This window comes from Chroicocephalus ridibundus, chromosome 3 (genome assembly GCF_963924245.1).
Source record: "Chroicocephalus ridibundus chromosome 3, bChrRid1.1, whole genome shotgun sequence".
NCBI lineage: Eukaryota > Metazoa > Chordata > Aves > Charadriiformes > Laridae > Chroicocephalus > Chroicocephalus ridibundus.
In genome coordinates, this window is record NC_086286.1 from 78,388,681 (window position 1) to 78,409,025 (window position 20,345).

Consider the following 20,345-nt stretch of genomic DNA (forward strand, 5'->3'; position numbering starts at 1 on the left):
TTCCCCATTACCTTCTCCAAAGCCTGGGACTCCTGAGGGCTGGGCCAAGCAGTAAAGACCAAAGCAAAGAAGGCATTCAGTAACTCCGCCTTCTCCGCATCCTCCTCATTCAAGACTGTAATTAAAGACAGATCAATGGCATAAATTTGTTACGTATTTTTATTTCCATGATGTGCTCAGAAAGAGAGTGTATAGGGAGTTAAAATGATTTTTTTTTCTCTTGCTTCCAGCTTGCATTAGTTTTGTATGAACAGTGCAAGAGAAAGAGTTTATCCGAATGCTGGTACAACTGACAACTAAAATACTAAAGGATAAGAAATATTTTATAGGGACACTAATAAACAAAAGAATTGAATGAAGATAAGCAGAATTTTTATAAAAAGATTTATTAAAAATAAGTTCTTCAAAGAGAAAAAGTGTGGCATGTATATACATTAAATTGTCAAAAACTTTATGGGGCTTATAATACAGTGTATTCCAAACTGAACAAGAGACATTCACTTTTTTTTTTTAGTACGTCATGCTTATTGGAACATAACAGCATACGGGAAGAGGAAAAACAACACTTTAACACACAACAATTACAAGCAAAATCTTGAAATTGAGGAGCATTTGTAAAGATGAAACTCAGTGATCGGCATGATGCTATTGTTAAATACAGACAGAAACCAAGAGTTTATAAATAGTCTTCAGTTGATACAGTTTACCTGACAACTGCTAGCTTCTGATTAGTTCTTCATTTCTACTGTGAATTAACAGATCTTGACAAGTGGGCTTGTGTTCTATAAAGACAGAAGTATTTTGGGGACAACAAAATACCACCCAAAACCAGGTAAAGAAATGCCTCTTTTCCAGCTCTATTGCAGTAGATATCAAAGATTTCTTCTTAGGAAGAGTTACACAATTGCTGGTTTTGTCCTGTAACTCCCCACATCTCTGACAGCCAGAACCACAAAAATAGTTGTTCTTAAAATTATTTCATTTTACAAGAGTGTTTTGCATAAAGAGAGACACAACAAACTTAACACTTGATTCTGCATGCTTCAGCTGCCTCAGCTTCTCAGAGGTCACATTTAGAACTAAATCCTTTCAGTTGTGTCTTCTGAAGATTTCCCACATTTAGTGCATATATACAGCTAGCTGAGAACTGCAGGATTACAAATGTCTACCCATCCTTACCGCAGAATCTGCTCTAATCTCAGATGTACGCAGGACCTACATCTTTAGATCTTCGCGGCATCCTCTTTAGTCCCATAGTTTAATAAGACCATCCCAGCCGCATGTAATGACTTTAGATGTTTCGTGTGGATGCCACACCGCACCGATACAGACTTTATCATGTGCTTTTAATCTGCTGTAGAGTTTTGTTGTCTTCCAGTCCCAGATGTTAAGTTTTCCATCTGCATCTCCAGATATCACGTAGCTACATTAACAGGATTAAAAGAAAAGCTGTATCATGCACGAAGACTGCTTGTATTGTAATACTTTTACATTGAGCAAGGGAAAAGAGCTTCAGCCCGTGAGCTTCCCGTCTGACAGTCTGCAAACATACCTCCCAAAGAATTAGCATTCGTGCTGTGCTCTGAAGCGCACAAGTCCTGCAGAAGGTGATTCATCAACTGCGAGGTGAATGTGCTAAGCAATGCGATTATACCATACACTGTGTTACTGGAACTAAAGAGAATACATCAGCAAAAGAGGAAGTGCCAGAAGTTTCTCTGAAATTTACAGACACCGCTCTCCACTTTTTCTTCCAGTTTTGCTGAGGTTATTCTCCAGTTTTTATAGTAATGAATATCTTATGTAGGTACAGAGCTAAGTGCATGGGCATATTACTCAGCAAAATACGATGAAAAAGATGGTTCTCTGAACAATGAATGAGGATACCCACACCAGACCCGCAAACTGGGAAAACTGGGCAAGTCCAAATCCCAGGTATTCTAGACAATTGCATTGCCGTGGGAACAGACCCTGTGCTGCAGACCATGCACAAAAAGAGCCAGGTGCAAGTCAGAAGTGGAAGCCTCCTGTTTTGCCCAGCCCTGCTGCAGCACAAGGGGAGTCTCGCGATGCTTTAATGGCAGGGTAACTCATCTTTGCAGAACAGGGAACCTGGACGACACGGACTGTTTTCTAAATGTTGCTCAGAGCAACCACTGAGTAAAAACTTATCCCTACCGAATGACAAGAGCAAACTATCTGTTCTGCTGCTTGGCTCGAGAACTCTGTCTGACGCCGAGTTCAAAGGGCGTCTGTGCATCAGTGAATGTTGCAGAGGACTCAAAAAGAAATTTAGTGTCTGTGCTGGCAAGTTTTAAGATGAAGCTCATTCCCACAAGAACTTACCTCATGTCAGGTGAAAAATCCACTTGACAAGCGTAGCCGGCTACCATGTGACCTTTGAAAATTTTCTTTTTGTTTAATCTGAATCTGTTCTGTGCTCCAAAAATCAGAATTTGGTTATCCATCGACTGGCAAGCCAACCACTTCCCTACAAATGCAACAAACAAAGGTGGTATCAGAATGCCGCATCTGAAGAAACAGACTTAACTGGAAAGTTTTAAGGGATTTTTATAACTTTTCTTGCGCTATCTTAATCCAGATTTTTATTATGTACCAGGGTTCTCTGTAGCAGCTGATATTGCTTCTGCCTGGTACAACTGCCAAGAGGCAAACCCTTATGTTTAACAGGATTTGGGATGCCTATTCCTACAAAACGCGCTCAGGACTGTAGAAAAGCTCTGGCTGTTATAACAATGTGCTGCATCAACCCCATTGACTTCCTGGTAAGTTTTTAAGCTACCGAGTAAGCTTGCTGGTGCACATAATCAAGTAATCCAGATGAGGTGAAAAAACCCCCATCTAGCTGCAATCTATTTCATTACCTATTTTGTGGGTGCTCTAAAATGGTCACTTTTTATTTTCTTTATGGAAAAAAACAGGTCTAAGGTAGACTCGGGAGTTTTAAAATCGTGATACGTTTTTGCAAATATTTAGTATTCTCTGCTCCAGTGGGATACAATTTAATAAAGATATTTTAGTGACAGAAAAAAATCCAGGCTTTTCTAATCTTAACTCTATCTGATTTTGTGTCTTGTCAGTGCATTAACTCCTGCCCGAGAATCCAAAGAAGATGATGTGCTACAGAACACCATAGAACAAAGACTTGTGTCCTAAACTCTGTGTATCGTCACCGCCTGTACAGTGTTTTACGCAAACAGTGATAACATAAAATGTGCTGACTTGACTGTAAATCTGACCACACTTCCAGCTACTACCTTGGAATTTGAGGATTTGCTTCAGCCTCCTCAAGAGACAAATCAAGTGTGTACCCCAAGCATGTTATTCTCCTCTTCTGCTTTTTAAAAGGTCTTTTTCCTGCATCGCTCAGGAGGAAAATTTTAATTGATGAGATTCATAAATCAGTGCCCCTAAGCAGAAGAGTTCCACACCTGTAAAATTTTCAATTTACTTTTCTTGAAAGGAATAATTTAACTCCAAAATGGTGCATGATGTGCCTGGCACAGTCCCTAGCGTAACCATTCCGAAAGAACTTGCTTTATGTGATATCGGACTGCTGTAGGTCAAGATCATCTTAGTTAAAGTGACAGGTGATGTTTTGAGCTGAAGAGATGACTACTTCATCCCTAATATCATTTACTGTCTCATCTCAAAAAATCAAATACTCAAATTCTGTCCAGCCAGAACTGGAAAAAGAATGACAAATCTAGTATTTCAATGTAGAAGAATGAGATGAACTGAAAAACTGGCTCAGAATACAGCAAATTGTGCAATTTCAGAAACAGGGGTTGACATAGGCCAGCTTGGGAAGCTAACATTTTTAAATGCAGCTATCTCTTTCTCCATAATCTTCCTCTTTATATGAGAAACCCACTTCTATTGTTAAGAATAAAATATTTATGCTGCAAAGCAAATACAATTTGATGCTGATAGCTGGCTGCAAACATTAGCTGCTCAACAAGTTGATCAGCCGCTACTCAGCATAATGGGACTGTTAACTGTAAATCTGGCAACGCTTTAATGATGTTGACACTAAAGCTGTATTATTTTGGCCAAAACAGATAATAGAGATTTTGTCCTTTTAGAAGGATTTTCACTGACTATTGGAGGAACTAAACCTTTATCCTCCTTCAAGTTTGATTCTAATTGAAGAACATAAACACCAGTGAAACATTAACATACAGAAACACTGAGATAATTTGGGATTTCTCTGATGCAAGAGTTATTTGGGCTATATTCAGAACAAGAAGGAACAGCATTAACAGCATCATGTACAACATCAGTTTCTGCTTTAACCATGGCACCACAAGGACCGCTGAACTTGCTTAGTACTTTGCAGCCATCATCAGTTCCCACCATTGTTTATCTTAGTATTTTAAATACAACAAAGAGCACACCATAGCTCTATGAAAAGAAAAAGTCCTTTTGCCCTGTCTGGATGAAGGTCTAAATTTAAATCAATACAGTTAATCCTGATTAACCCCTAATTTTGACATACTTCTTGATCTTTAAAATCAAAACCAGATCCAGTCCAATCTTGGAATAAATGCACACACTGATTTGGGGGGGAGGTGGGTAGCGTGGGGTGACAGGGGGATGCAACAATACAGGGATATAATCAGCCTATGTAAACTAGGCCTGAGAAGGCAGTAAAGTGTTAACCTACCATTTGGAGACAAAGTCACGGCTGGCATCGAATGCATACTTGGCTCAGCTATGTACTTGAAGTCTACAGGAATGTCCCTGCAAAAGGAAGAAGTATGCGTTTTATGAAGACGTGGACGTGTTCCAAAGGGCTGCCTCCAGTCAGCTGATTTACGCAGCCAGTGAACCATGGAGTATGGTGGAACCCCGCATGGCATCCAAAGGAAGAATGTGGAAAAGCTCAAAAATATTATGACTGCCCATCTAGAGAACTCCAGCTGCGGAGCCATCTACAGGATAACCTCTAATAGAGTGAATTTACCCCGAACAAACGACCCAGACTCTAAAGCAGAATTATAATTTCAATTGTGAAGAGTAAAGCTGTAACACAAAGATACTCTATCGCCTCCAGTTTAACTGCAGCTCTTAAAAAATTCCTATATAGGTAGCAAGAAAAGACTGATATATGCATCTGTATTATTGGAATGTCTTACTGACTTGAGTTTTGTTTTAACTAGAACATTTCTGACTTTTCCTTTTTAAAAAAAAGAAAAAAAAGAAAGAAAACAGGAGTCTCTCTCTCTCATCTCTCTGACAATGCCCTTTTCTTCCTGATCTCCCCAAGGGGATACCAGTCAATTCCAAATGTACACAGCTGAACTGAACCCTGAACTCCCCGGTCTTGATTGCATACAGGACCGTGCCAGTGTATGTTAAGAATATACACTGTCATGTAAAAAGACCTAGGGAAAAACCAAGTACAGTCTAATCCTTACTCTCCACAACTGTCATTTGGGTTTCACTACATAAATTGAATTACTAACGGGCCGTGCGTATTCACAGTATTCCTCATATCCTACGCTAGAAGACTGGTAAAAAGGGAAGGCATGCGCGTGTCTTTCTCATTAAGCAAAAGAAATCTCCAGCAGAACATAGATTTGATTAATGTATTCAGCAGAAAACGCATGCAAAACGTTCTGTAGCAACATTAATTAATACAAAGGGGATGGTTATGACTTCATTGTTTAATTCACACTGTAGAAGGGCTGCTGGGACACAATCGGAGCAGAGAGCGTGGGTGGCTGCCTTGTACTCGTTGACCGAGCTTTGTTGGATGGCAATGCAGTTGACATTAGCAAGGTAATTACAACTGTATTTCATTGTGGAGTAAGTTATTTCCTGTCATCATGGTAAGCAATGTGCACATGGACAGCAGGGTGAGAAGCTCCTCTGTTGTCAAGAAGTAACACAAATGCTCCTGTGAGTTAAATGTTAAAATTATTTACCCCTCAGAAAAAGAAGGGCAACCCCCTTAATACACTCTGTGGATAAGGACAACCACAGGAATAACGGGCTTCCAAACAGGCAGATCTAAGGCTACTGTTGGACAGTAAACCTGTAAAGGAATAACAAAAAGCCCACATAATCTCTGAGGCTGACCGACACGATGGCAGAGGAAGTACAGCCCCCCGTGCCCCATCCTACCCTTTTGCATCCACACCCAAACAGCTTCAAACCCCACCTGCAACGGGACACAAGGTCATCGCTGCAGTATGGCCAGATTCTGATCAGCTCCCACCATCCAACACTCCCTCAGCCCACCGGTCATCTCAAGTCCTCAGTGCCAGGTAAAAGCAATCCCACTGGATGCTCCATTAGAAAAAGTCTCATCCCAGAAGATGCGTGTCCAATGCTGAATTGTACTGCAGTGAGACATTTAAATGCAGCACAGGTTGTCCTGCCTTCTCCCCTTTTACATATGAAGGCAGGCTCATCTACCGCAATTTATTCAAGACAGCTCTGCTTTATGTTGAAACCTACCAGACACACTTAGGACAGCTGCAGGATACGCTGCATTAAACTATTAAGCAGAATAAAGAGATACATTTATGTTTCACATTTGCTTCCAGTCAAATTGCTAAATAAGTAACATCAACCTGCTCCCTTAAAAAAAAAAAATTACAAAAAAATTACCAAGAAAGATGCTGTCATGGTTGCCTGGCCTCAAAACTCATGTGGTACATTTTTTGTTCAAATTTTTAAATTTGAAGATCTTCAACTCCTTTCCCCACTTCATAGCATTTCAAAGGCTGAAAAGTTTTAAATATCAGAAGTAGCAACTGCTAGTGAAGATTTAGAAACGTGATACTCTGGGGTTCTAATACAACTCCTTCCCCAAGCAGGAGAGAGAAAAATCCTTTTAAAGAAAGAAGGAAAAAAATCCCCACAAACTCCAAACCCAACCCAATCCGATTTTGGGATCTACACATCATGAAGAGCTCTCTCAGGAGACTACAGTATCTCTACCAGGAATGACGGAGAGAAAAGGCCTGCTGAAGATTACAGTTTTCGGAGATGAGAAGCCTCCTAAGCCTGGCAGGATAATAACTAAGCTACCACTGTACAAAATAAAAGCCTCCAAGGTCAATTGCCCAAATCATTTCACTGTTTATCCAAGCAGGATCGGGCACGGACAAAGACAAAATAACATTTTGAATTTCTAGAAGGAAGAACACAGAATATGATACCCACACCAACTTTAATATCCCTGTTGTAATGATACGATCCCATGAAACACGAAAGCAGACAAATGTCGAAGTGCTCCCATTAAGCTTCCTAAAGAAACCGTTTAATCTGCAAGAGTCTGTCCTATACTTGCAGTCTGAACTTTCAGCAACCATCCAACTGCAATTCAGCGTACAGCACTGTGAAATCCATGCACGGGATAAACTCTTGGGGAAAGGAGATTTAAATTCTCAGGGGAGAAGTTCCTCACTGTGATGAAGTTTGACATGGCATCCCATTACCAGTGCTGGCCAAGTCAAAGTGTTTACAAAACACACTACAAAATTCCTCTAGACAATTGAAACTCTGCAATTAGACCAGCTTTAATTACTGGCTTTTAAGGCCATATTCAGGTCATAATGACTTCTGCTTTGTTTCTGTATGATACTGAAGAAATACTTTGCTGAAGAACTTACGAAGAAACATGCCAAAAGGTGCAGCAACCAAATCACCCTAAGTTGCAAATAGTTCTCCTTATGAACTTAGGAAAAAAGGATTTGAGGTGCAGCATGAAATAATCTGCCATGGAAATTTTCAAGCTCCAAAAGCTTTGGTAGTTAATGCATTAACTAAGTTTTAATGCATTGTAAAAATTTGGGTCTTAAAATTATAGAAATATGCCTACAGACCGATTAAAATATATCATGTCAGGTTGTGGAGAAAGGTTTTCAAGTCTTGCCTAGGAAGACAGCATTACATCTACTTTTTATAAAACCAAAAAAATCCCTGACTGTATTACAGAGTATTGCTTACAGTTGATGGACAGGCTTGAGAGGTGGGCCCATGCAAACCTCATGAAGTTCAACCAGGCAAGTACAAGGTCCTGCACCTGGGTTACGGCAATCCCAAGCACAAATACAGCCTGGCCGGAGAATGGCTTGAGAGCAGCCCTGAGGAGAAGGACTTGGGGGTGTTGGTGGATGAGACGCTCAACATGATACAGCAATGTGCGCTTGCAGCCCAGAAAGCCAACCACATCCTGGGCTGCATCAAAGGAAGCATGGCCAGCAGGTTGAGGGAAGTGATTCTGCCCCTCTACTCCACTCTGGTGGGACCCCACCTGGAGTACTGTGTCCAGCTTTGGAGTCCCCAGCGTAAGGAGGACATGTGGCCCAGAGGAGGGCTACAAAGATGATCAGAGAGCTGGAGCACCTCTCCTATAAAGACAGGCTGAGAGACAGTTGGGGCTGTTCAGCCTGGAGAAGAGAAGGCTCCATGGAGACCTTGTAGCGGCCTTTCAGTACCTAGAGGGAGCCTATAGGAGAGATAGGGAGGGACTCTTAGGGAGTGGAGCAACAGGACGAGGAGTAATGGTTTTACACTGAGGGAGGGTAGATTTAGATTGGATATCAGGAAGAAATTCTTTACTGTGAGAGTGGTGAGGCACTGGAACAGGTTGCCCAGGGAGGCTGTGGATGCCCCGTCCCTGGAAGTGTTCAGGACCAGGTTGAATGGGGCTTTGAGCAGCCTGGTCTAGTGGGAGGTGTCCCTGCCCACAGCAGGGGGGTTGGAACTGGGTGATCTTTAAGGTCCCTTCCAATCCAAATCATTCTATGATTCTATGATATCCCTATTATCTGAACAAGGGAGCGCTTTCTTCATCATACAGCAAGCTCAGTACATATGTTTTCTTCAGAAGGAAAAAACTTCTGCTACTGGAACAATCAGGTTGCGATGTTCCCATGCCAGAACCTTTTTGCCTTTCCTGCTCTTCCCCCCAGAGTGACTAAATCCACCCACTTCGCTATTTATTTCAGCCATCAACACAAAGCTCACAAAACAAGGGCAATCCAATAGCAAGGAAATAACAGATTTGTGCAAGTGAGATCCTCCTCCCACTTGCCAGAGAGGAGACACTCCTTAGCAGATAGGATATTGCAAAGATTTTTCTTTAAGGAGCTCAGTAAATACATGGGTCTAATTACGAAGTACTGAACAGAGGCTCTCTTGGAGCGACATATGGTGACAGCATTACATGTCTAGCCTAAGCCTGGGTTCCCAGACTTTGGTCATTACCACCACTGCTACTGGCAATGACAGCAGCCGATCGCAGACATGCTGAGGGTTTTGCTGGCTGCCTGGGTAACATTCCAATACCACAGATTGGAGTCTCTTGTCTAGGTTTAGAAAAAAGAAAAAAAAAAAAGCTAGGAAGGAACTGATTAGTCACAGAGCTGTCGAACTAGTGCCCATATTGTGCAGCAGCTTTGCATGTGTGAACGGCGAAATGAAATGGATACCTAAAGATACGGGAGTGATTATTTCAAAAAAGAAATTTGAAATCCTAGAGAAATCTTAAAAGTCCTAAGCTGAAAATCTTAGTACCTAGAACCTTGTGGAAAACATTTCAGATAGGAGAGATTTATTTTCTCCCCAGACATGTTAAAAATTGGAAGCCATTTAAAAATATGTTTTAATGAGTTTTTCTTAGATAGAATTTCACTTTTCTGTTATCTACTGTATTCATACTGTGGGTATCAATGATTGCTGAAAGCCCCAGACTCCCAGAAATGAAGCTACACTAAACTATTTCATACATGGGACAAATATTACATAACACTATGCACACCCAAGTTCAAAGCTTTCAAAACCGACACACTAATGTAATAGAGCAGACGTTTCTCGAAAAGGTTAATTTAAGGGTTAATACAGCCTTGGAGAAAGGAGAGAGAACAGAGATCACTAATAGAGTGCAGTGTGCTTCAGGCTGACGGGACTGTCTTATGTCTTCTCTGGGGGAGAAGGAAACCCGTGAAGTGTCTCGAGCATTGAGCCAGGATGGGTTGGTTAGTATTCAGCAACGTGATAGGAAGCAACTAGTTTTAAAGATTAAAATCTCTAGAGAAATAATTCTGAAAGATACAGTATTAAGATAAATTATTAACAATTAATGCTAAAAATAAGTACAGCCCAATGCGCATATAAAATCTGCACCAATAAAACAGAGGATATGTAAGGCATTTTGTTTTGCATACAGTGATTTAGGTTTTTTAGGCTTTAAAAACAGTTTTCAAATATTGCAGTACAGTAGGGCAGTAAGCTAGGGACAGTAATTCACTGTTAGACATCAAGAATGATTTGGAAGACAATGAAAGTATTATACTAAGATTTTGGAAGGGATGTTTCCTTTCACTGGACAAAAATGGTTAAGAACTATGACCCATGCTAGACTGAGTGGCAGAATGCAGGAGTTTGCAGTATATGCCCAATTCAACAGTTATCAGAAATTAGCAACAACAACAGCTGAGATTGTTCTCGTTCTACTTTATTGGGAAACATTTTAGCTACTGCATGTATAATTACATTATAGCTACTGCATATATAATTACATACATAAATTCAGCTCTTCCTCAGCTAGCTAGAACTCAGACATTCCAGCGTCCTATGTGCTACGTATGCTTTTTAAAATAAACTCTCTTCTCAAGTTTGCTCATAATATACTTCAAGTTGAAATTCAAATTTTTAAACTTACCATTCCCAGACTCTTAAACTCTTGTCATCAGATGTACTCACAAACCTTCTATTTTCGTCCACAAAAACAATGGTGTTGACAGCTCCCAAATGCCTATCGTATTCCTGCACAATCTCACCACTTCGAATATCCCACTACAAATAAAAACGGCAGAATAAGACCTTGTTTTTTACTAAATATCATAATTTTTAAAGGAAGAGACATTAAGTAGACATACCTGCACTATTTTCTTATCTGACATTCCTGCAACAAAGAGATTTTGTTTATCTTCATCAGGATTGAACTTGACACAGTAAGGAACCTTCCTGTTTGTAAATCTTGAAATACATTGCCCTGCAACAGACAAGCCATTCGTAGTGTGTCAGGTTGGAAGTTCTATGGGATGATTAGTTCTTTGCAGATATTGATAAAATCCATTCATTTCACTTATACTTTACTAACAGAAGAAAATACTTATTTTAAAGCCCTTGAGACGATTAGAGGATAGAATTTACACTGCTCTGATTATACTTTCTTCCACATGTTTATATCCGTGCACCTGCGTAAACACATACAAACTGTTCTGTACCTTTACTACAGCTTTCCAAACAATATAACCGCTCAGTACCCTGTATGTCATCGGGACATATCAAGGACATTAGGACTGGTCAAGCTATCATGAGCTGACCGCTGTCTTTGCAAAGCATCACCTCCTTAGGATCAAAGGTCGCCTTGACAAGAGACTTAAACTCAGGCAAGAATTCCTCAATCCTAAACCTAGAAAAGGATAACAGTAATCCAACTGCAAAAACAAACCACTGACCTCTTCTCATAGCCTCAGCCATAAATACATGTTATCCATAACTTACAGGAGCCTGTTTTAATCCGAAAGCTCAATACATTTTTCAGGTGTCTAAATAACTGAGTTCAGATTCAAGTCCGGAGAATCTGACTTGTACCTTTCTGGGTGTCACCTGTATGAGACCAGTGGCACTGCTAACCAAGAGAGCTAACATCTTTTTCAAACGTGGGAACTTCCTGTCTTCGGAACAGACTTAAGTTTAAAAGAATACTGACAAAAATCTATCCTCTGTGTTTTCAGCTTAAGAAACTATTTGGAGCAGAATGTTACAGAGCATCTCCCAGGCAGTTCTGTGAGAGCATCAGACCTACCCTTCGCTCCCTATACCAGCAGCTCAGTTTCTACCACCTTTTCTTATTTGGAGTGCTCTTCAAGTTCAGGTTAACCGACAGATCAAGTGACTTAATTCCTCAAAATTAAACGTATTTAGGTCTCAAGTGTGATTTCATTACTTAATTTTATGCCTGTAAATGTAAACATGCAATTAACTGATCTGGTAAAATTTTGTCTTTTTGCTGAAGATTGTTCTAGCATTACAAATAACTATCAAACTTCTCAAATAAAAAGGTATATGAAATACAGGTATATAGGTAGTGTCAACTGCAGCATTACAGATAACAACAAAACATTTAGGAAAAAAAGACTAATGAAAGCCTGAACACTGAATTACAAGATGATATTGAGGATAATTGGAAACATCCTGACTGACTGATAATATATCTTGATATTTACTATTAATTAAACATAGTGCCAAATAACAGCATCTACAAATACAAGCCTACCTGTTTCAGTGTCCCAGAGTTTAAGATAGCGGTCATATGCAGCACTAAGAAACCGAGTGCCAGCATTATTAAAACAGATGTCTCGAACAGCTTTACTGTGTCCTACAGGATAGAAAAAATGTGATGATAAACTTTTATCCATTCATGTATTACCGTTTTTTTCAAAAACATTATTCAAGTTAAATGCTCCAGTCTTTAGCAATGCAAAGAGAACAAGGAAATCACTTACTGAAGTTCTTCATGAGCACTAGTAAAGAAAGATTCAAGTGAGAAAGAAAAAGCAACTCCTAAAGAATGATGAGAATAACAAACAAAAACCCCTGCACCTCCAAAGCACTGGGGAGAGAAACACTGGCACTGCACAGCACCAACCACTGCGCATCACTCATAAGTTGTTACACAAGCAGAACTTTCAGTACTGTTGGCTTCAAAGACTGTTCTGGTCACACTTAAGAACTGCAAGAGAGGTCTAAAACACTGTAATAAATGTCAGCATCTAACGAAAAAGAGGAGAGACAAACAGTACAGGAGATGTATTTAAAGGAGAAACATTTAAAATTAGAAAACAGGTACAAAATATAGGAAATATCAGATCAGAAAATTAAGAATGCTTTCATCTGGTGCTAACCTTCGTAACCCTCAACCTCAATACTTTCATCTGACCGCTGCATCAGACTTGTAGGACATCTCTTAGTTAAAATATTGGCACTTAAATATAGCAAAATAGCAGGTGAATCTCGTTGATAATAAGGACCTTTTGAGAAAAACAGTCAAACTGTTCAGAAAGAGCAGTCTATTGAAAGAGACCCTTTTTTGAGCCATCATCTTTGCCACATTGCTGTCATCAGAAATATAAGGTGAAAAAGAGACTTCTTTATCGTTGCTCAACATATATTCACTCAGTGTTCTAGAAATGTTCCCATTCTGAAAGGAGAATCATCTGCTTTTGTTCTGCATTCAAGGCTGCTAAGAAGTCTGTATTTTTCTCTCTCTCAGCTATCTGCTTTATAAAGCACCTGTCACATGAACAAAGATAGCACCTGAACCCAAAAAAAAAAAAAAAAAAAATCCCCATGCTTTTGCACTAGAAACTCAGCACAGAAGAGACCACCTGTTTCAGGTGGGATCATAAGACCATGAGATGCCCTCACCGCATAAATACAGAGGGCTGCTGTTCTCAACATGGAAGATGGGGCAATTTAATTTCACAACTTCACCTTTGGAAAGGAGTCTTGCATGAAGTATTGATGACTGCAGTACACTAATGTTTTGGTTTAGGGGTCATAAAGTGTTATACATCAACATTAAGTTGCTTGGAATAAGGACAAAGGTTCACTAAAAACTTGCACCTTTTTCAGTTCTTACTGCCAAGATCATACTGAATACCATTTGCCTTGGATGCCTACAGGTCCTCTCTACGATAAATTCATAAGCTAACTTAAATCATATCCTCCCATTAAGTTGTTTTAAATATACATCAGTTTAAAAAAAAGACTATTACCAATAAATGTTCGTAGACATCTTCGATCGCCATATACTTCCCATAGCTTGGAAAAAAAAAAAAAAGGGATGGGGAGAAAAGATGTCAATTGTTAAACAATAACGATGCTGAAATTAAGCGCAAACATATACGGCAACACCTTCTACTGATGAATCACAACTATCTACCCAGGAATTCACAAGAATGCTCTATCACCTTCTTGCTAGCAAAACCCCCTTAAAATAACTAAAAATCCCACACCATAATCCCCTTTAAAGCCCTAAAGTTTTGCTAGAAAAAAAAAATTATCAGCTTTCTATATGATTTATTTTGGACTCAAATGAGATTACCTCAAGACCACAAATGCTTCAGTAAAACACTTCAGCAGAAATCTATTGCTATTTGTAAAACTAGGCTTCACAGAAAATGAATTATTATAATAACAAAGGCAGTAACATGAGGAACTTGTGACCTTCTCTAAATGCTATTACTAAATGATTAACACTGTTCTAACACCCACGGTATTGTGTATAATATCTTTCTTTGTTCCAACGAATTTATAATTTAAAATTCAAGTAAGAAAAATAAAAGCAACACAGACAAAAGGTATTTGGTAGAAGTACCAAATGTTTAAGTATTCTAAAATGCATTTTCTGTATTAAATGATAGTATAAAATATACATGTAAAAGCAGAAAAATAACTCACCTTAATTTTGCAATCCATAGAGCAAGACAACAGTATATGCCCAGAGAGAGGAAACAATCTAACTGCACTGACACCCTGTAAATAAGGACATAATTAAACAGTAAGTGGAACATCTAGATATTTGCTCAGTTCATTTGCCCTCTTTTCTAAGGAAAAAGCTAAAGCTGATCTTCATAAAATATACAAATACTGTATCTTGAGAAGAAATAACCTACCCACATTCCATTTTAGAAACAGCGATGCTTTTTGACCAATTGTTATTGGCAACACATTGATTTGCTTCAAAAGCTCTATTTATACCCTCCTTCAACACTCACACCATTACTGTGGTTAACACAGCAAAGAAATACAAATTGTGCATTTGGGTGACTGTTTCTGTATAACAAGTCTTTTCAGGTGTGGCAAGTGAGGAATTTTTCCACAAAAATACTTTCTGGCCAGCTCCATTTCTTACATATACTACCAGTGGCTTCTACCCACTGAACTCAGATCGTCAGTTTGATGTCCCTTCTTTCAATTTCATGTCAATTACTCTATTCATATTCCATCCAGTTCCTCCCACCCCTGGTTGGAGTTGGGTGCTTTATCCTCCCTATCACTGTCTACTTATATCCCCCAGCTTTTATAGATTTGTCAGTCCATCTTTCTTTTCCTTGTCTTATTGATACTGTTATCCATATCTTGTTTGAAGGAAAAAGCTATTTTATGCATCAGTCTCTTCTAATAGCATAATAGGCAGAGGAGTGACTAGAGCTTTGGGGAGGAGATGTTATTCTGGACAGCACTGAGAGTTGCAGCTACAAGCTCTTTGATGCAGCAATCATTAAAGAATTGAGTTCAGAGTTGTGACTCAACTGAAAAAGGGTGAAAGCTAACCCTGTGTCCTCCTTTCTTCCATCTTTCAGATCTCATTGAGGTGCTGTCCAGTGCAGCACAGTATAAGAGTATAAGCTTTACAAACCTGTTAAGTGAAACACTTTTTTAATACCAAAATTACGTATATAGTTATAGTCTCTGGCACAAGAAGAAACTGTAAATGTTAAGTAGCATCATCAAAGACAACTCTTAACAGGGCACACCTCTCAAAGGTAACAGCTGTGTTTGGGAACCCAGTAATGCTGATGCATCCTAATCACAAAACTTATGTAACTTTTCATAAGTTTGATATGAAATAGCCCTTAAGTACTTTTACTATTAGAAAGAAAAAGCATTTTCAGGGATCTCTAGAACTAGCCTTAATCTTATTCATGTAGTAGTTTAGGAAATAACTCCAAATCCTAGAGAAGTAACTGAATAATATTTGCTCCTTAAAAGGAGGTCAGGCAGTCACTATGTTCGTGAAAAAGTATATGCAGGCAAACACCTTCTGTGAGCATGTAATGCAACCAATTACATGCATACTGTGGTAAAGACGAAAATACTCCTTCCTTCTACTGATACTTCACTATTACAGAAGTTACTAGCTTCAGACACAAAGTGAAGTGGGTTTTTATGATGCACGCTCACAAACAGGACTTCCTACCTTTGTATGTCCAGACCACACATGGATTTGTTTCTTTGGAAGATAGCACTTGTCAGGTGGCACTGTAGAACGGAGATTAACTCCAACATCTTGAGGGACATGAAGATAAGATCTCCCCTGATAGTCATACATTTCCTTAACTGAAAAGGTAAACACAGAATTCTGAGAATCCAAGAGCCTGTATTTTAAAAGGTTATAATCTTCAAAAGGCTCAACAGCCACACACAATTAAGGGTTTTCTCAACACAGCTGCTCTGCTGTGAAGAGGGTCGGGCACAGGTGGGGGAAAGAAAACCCAGCTTCATAGAACACAGATGTGGAATCTTATTTGCGCTCAGCTGAGCTCAAATTAAGTCATTTCAGCAAAATCTGCTTGGAATCTGATAATCTGAATATTAAGACAATCTCCCCCCTACACGTCTTACTCATCAAAGGCAAGAGAGTTCCTCAGGCCAACAAGGGTTTGCTTACACTAACTTTATGCATGGAAATGGGTATTTCAGAGTAGACTGGCGGTGGATAGCCATGACATTAAGCTATGCACTGATTAATTGCTTGGTTTCGGGGATATTGTTATGGCAGTTTTGGTTGTACAAGTGCCCTTCTGCACAGTATCCTTGTTTACACACGTCTACAAAGTGGCATATTTCTGGAATGTTTGTGTTTGAAAAAATTAAAGTTTATCTTGTAAGGTCTTTCACTGTGAAACTTCAAGTAGAGACCACGAAAAGCTGGGTACAAAATAATTATTCTATAGGAGGCTCCATGGCTAAAATTTCAGGTTTGTTATGCTCATCACTATTCAATAAATATTGTCACGATCTACTACATATAAACAGAATGAAGTACTAATGTCGGCAACGCATACCTCGTTGCCACTTCTTTAACGCACGTAAGAAAGGATGCTCCAGCTTGTGCATGTAAGCCTGGCTGCAGAGACTCAGTTTACACAACTATCTGTGCCAAGCAATATCAGGCAGAACTGTTTTGCATGCAGAGAGTTGAAATAATAGTATCCAGAAATCTCTTAATTTTACTTAATTAGGAAACCATTTTCTTTGCAGGTACCACATGCTATAGGCTTCCATAGGATGATTATTTGATACACAATTATTCATAGTATGACAGCAAGAACATTTACATTTAGAATTGAGGAAGTATAAAGTCCAAGTGATTTTCTAAATTGTATGTAAGCCATAACTCAAAGCACTACCTGCTGATGAAAGTACTGACACATAAAACTGCAGTAATTCTGAAGCTGAAACTAAGCCAAACTCATAACTTTAAAATGTTTGCTCTGTAAAGTAGGAAATGGATATATGCATCTAGTACCATTAAAAATAAATAAATAAAACAGTACCCTGAAAGATGACATTTCCACGCTGCTCTTCACAGTATGAAGTGGAATTAGTCCAAGTTTATCTCTTTCCCTGTCCTTTACGCTTATGCCCGTGAGCGCTATTATCTCCAATACAGAAACATCAAGGTGCCTCAGCAGTTTTGCTGAGGCTGTCTGCCATCCTTACTAATTAACGCAGCAGGCAAGAAAACACAGTGAGCAAGAAAATGAGAACAGGCAGAAAGATGCCATTACCATGTAATATAGTCTTCTCCTCTCCAGGTTTATCATCTTCTACTTTTCCTCTCTTCTGCCTCTTAGCTGTTATTTCATCCAACTCTTTCTGTTCTTCCTGGAAAAATAAAACATGATCTTGACTTTTAAAAATTCAGCGTTCAGAATCACATAACAAAATCCAGAACTGCATTACTGTTTACTTACTATTAAGAACACATTTGTTTCCTAAACGAGATTAGAAATATTTCTAAATATCAATAAAGAGAATACCTTTATCAAAACCAGAATAATTTAAATAGCTATGTACACTTAAAAGAATTAAATATTATCTTTTATTTGTAGACTACAGCCAAGTAACACCAATTGAACAAAAAGGATATATGTTGGTTAGAGAGGTTTTTTTGGGGAGGTAATTGTTTTTCTGTTTATTTTTTTTTCTTTTTTAAAAAACTTTTACTTTCAGTTCTTTTCAAACTACTTCTGTTTATAAACATCTTTTAATTAGACTCCACACACTGCACACAGATGCAATTAATTTTATTTCCAAACAGTCCTGCAAATAATTGAACGCAGAATATTCGGAACACTTTATTTGGATGTATCACCTGAAATGCTTCTATCACCCTAAAGCATAGCATGGACCTTCTGCTTGGAAAAACTACGGGTGCAGCTGGATCGCTGTTTGAAGCCACTGCAATGTACTAACAATTTGTATCTATTGTATTAGAGCAATACTTACTTCCGATGGTTTGGCTACTTCTTTTTCATCAACATACTTTGCCCATGGTCCCAGAAAACCATCAATATTAGATGCGTCATTCTCCTTGAATTTCTTCCTTTTTTCAATTTTCCTTTGTCCTGTTTCAAACACTGTTAAACCTGAAGAAAGAAACAATACACTGCCTAGATGCTAACACAGAATACAACATCATAGGTCATATCATAGCCAGTGTAAAAGAAAAAACCACCACCACCACTCCTTCCAATACACAGCAAAATCGAAAAAATGTTTGAGCAAAATTGGCCAAAGCATCACTAACTTTTCTAACTACGAACACAGCTAATTATGTACAGTAACAGAGGAACCACTTAAACTGTGTGTCATGGTTTGTTAATTTAACCATGCGTGTACCCATGCATTTTTAACAATAAGTCTGCAGACTGTACGAATACATCAATTTTCATACTTTAAACAGTGCAGTGTTTGAAAGACTAGAGTCCTAACAATTGGCTTCTGATCCTCCTCACCTCTCAGTTTCTAAAAAAAAAAACCCCAAACCCCAAAATAAGACAAGTCTCCCAAAACCCCAACCGTGTATTTTAATTTAGTAAAATGCCATAAAATCATAGAATAGTTTGGGTTGGAAGGGACCTTTAAAAGTCATCTAGTCCAACCCCCCTGCAATGAGCAGGGACATCTTCCAACTAGATCAGGTTGCGCAGAGCCCCATTCAACCTGATCTTGAATGTTTCCAAGGATGGGGCATCTACCACCTCTCTGGGCAACCTGTTCCCAGTGTTTCACCACCCTCATCATAAAAAATTTCATCCTTTAGTCTGAATCTACCCTCTTTTAGTTTAAAAACATTACGCCTTGTCCTATCGCTACAGGCCTTACTAATAAGTCTGTTCCCATTGACACAGTCATCTACCTCCAACCACTCACTACCTTGTCCTTTCATATAAATGCTAGCTTTCCACAAATGCTGTGCCCTCAGAATTTCATTTGTCAAAACTATTAAGCAATATAGACATGAGATAAAAAAAAGAAAATGAAGTTAAAAGATGTTACAATAATGACTTAAAAGTTTTTCAAAAGGTTGTATATGCAATTATGTGTAATTTTCAAACAATGTTTTCCTAGAGCATCAGTAATACTTAGTGCAACAGAGCCCAAAAGAGCTTTGTATAAACAAAGGGAAATAGGCAATGTAAAAATTTAAGTAGTGACACATGATGGACTCGTACATTAATGAAGTTTTCTTAAAATAAATTACTAAAATTCCATTATGAAAAGGTTATTTTTTAATTTTTGAAATTATTTCATCTTAGCCATTCTGTCTAATGCCTGTAGCTGCTATACCAAAATAAGTCTATTTTCTTTAACCTACTTCGGAAGGAAAGAACCTCAGATATATTCCATGGAAGAGGACACAGAAATAAAGAACCTTTGTATACACATGTGAATAAGATGTTAGAAAAAAGACATGCAAGGGAAAGTATAACTGTAAAGTTTACACAGATAGAGTTTTCCAATGCAAATAAGTCATTCTGAGTGTTAAATATCTTGCATCAAAATATTAATTACAAACCCCATGCCTCTGGTAGTCGATCCTCCCAGTGGCACGCTATGCCTTTACCATTTGGCAACCTTCCAATGCTTTTTCTTTTCTAAATAACCCAAACAGCTTAACTCTGCTAAACAGCGATAACATGCAATTCCCAACAGGACGCTAGAGGCTGCATACAGAGCGATCAGTTTGCTACCGAGTAGCACAGGTAAGGTGATTAGCCCAACATACAAGTATCCTAATACAGCCATATGACAATTTTAGCTAAGACAGAATTTAGGAAGACCAAAAAGCTCTGTTTCAAATATACAGATCAATTCTATTCATGTAATGGCACATGCTAGGTTCCAATTACAAATCCTAGCCTGAAATATTTGCTATTTCAGGAAAACAAAGCCCCCCAATAGCTCTCTTCCTTCCTCACATTACGGTTGGAACACATCTT

At 38.7% G+C, this 20,345-nt stretch overlaps 1 protein-coding gene across 1 annotated transcript in view; it reads right to left on the reverse strand.

Annotated features, from left to right (window-relative positions):
* Nucleotides 1–384: 384 nt before the first annotated feature.
* CDC40 (cell division cycle 40) overlaps nt 385–20,345 on the reverse strand; it is a 45,922-nt gene continuing 25,961 nt past the window's right edge. The window contains exons 5-15 of the mRNA XM_063329793.1: nt 18,349–18,488; nt 17,628–17,724; nt 16,034–16,173; nt 14,512–14,586; nt 13,827–13,872; nt 12,326–12,427; nt 10,920–11,035; nt 10,703–10,836; nt 4,688–4,764; nt 2,347–2,491; nt 385–1,423 (exon numbers count right to left, since the gene is read on the reverse strand). Coding sequence (XP_063185863.1) covers nt 1,246–1,423; nt 2,347–2,491; nt 4,688–4,764; nt 10,703–10,836; nt 10,920–11,035; nt 12,326–12,427; nt 13,827–13,872; nt 14,512–14,586; nt 16,034–16,173; nt 17,628–17,724; nt 18,349–18,488 — 1,250 coding nt within the window. The 3' untranslated portion in view covers nt 385–1,245. The remainder of the gene's footprint in view (nt 1,424–2,346; nt 2,492–4,687; nt 4,765–10,702; nt 10,837–10,919; nt 11,036–12,325; nt 12,428–13,826; nt 13,873–14,511; nt 14,587–16,033; nt 16,174–17,627; nt 17,725–18,348; nt 18,489–20,345) is intronic.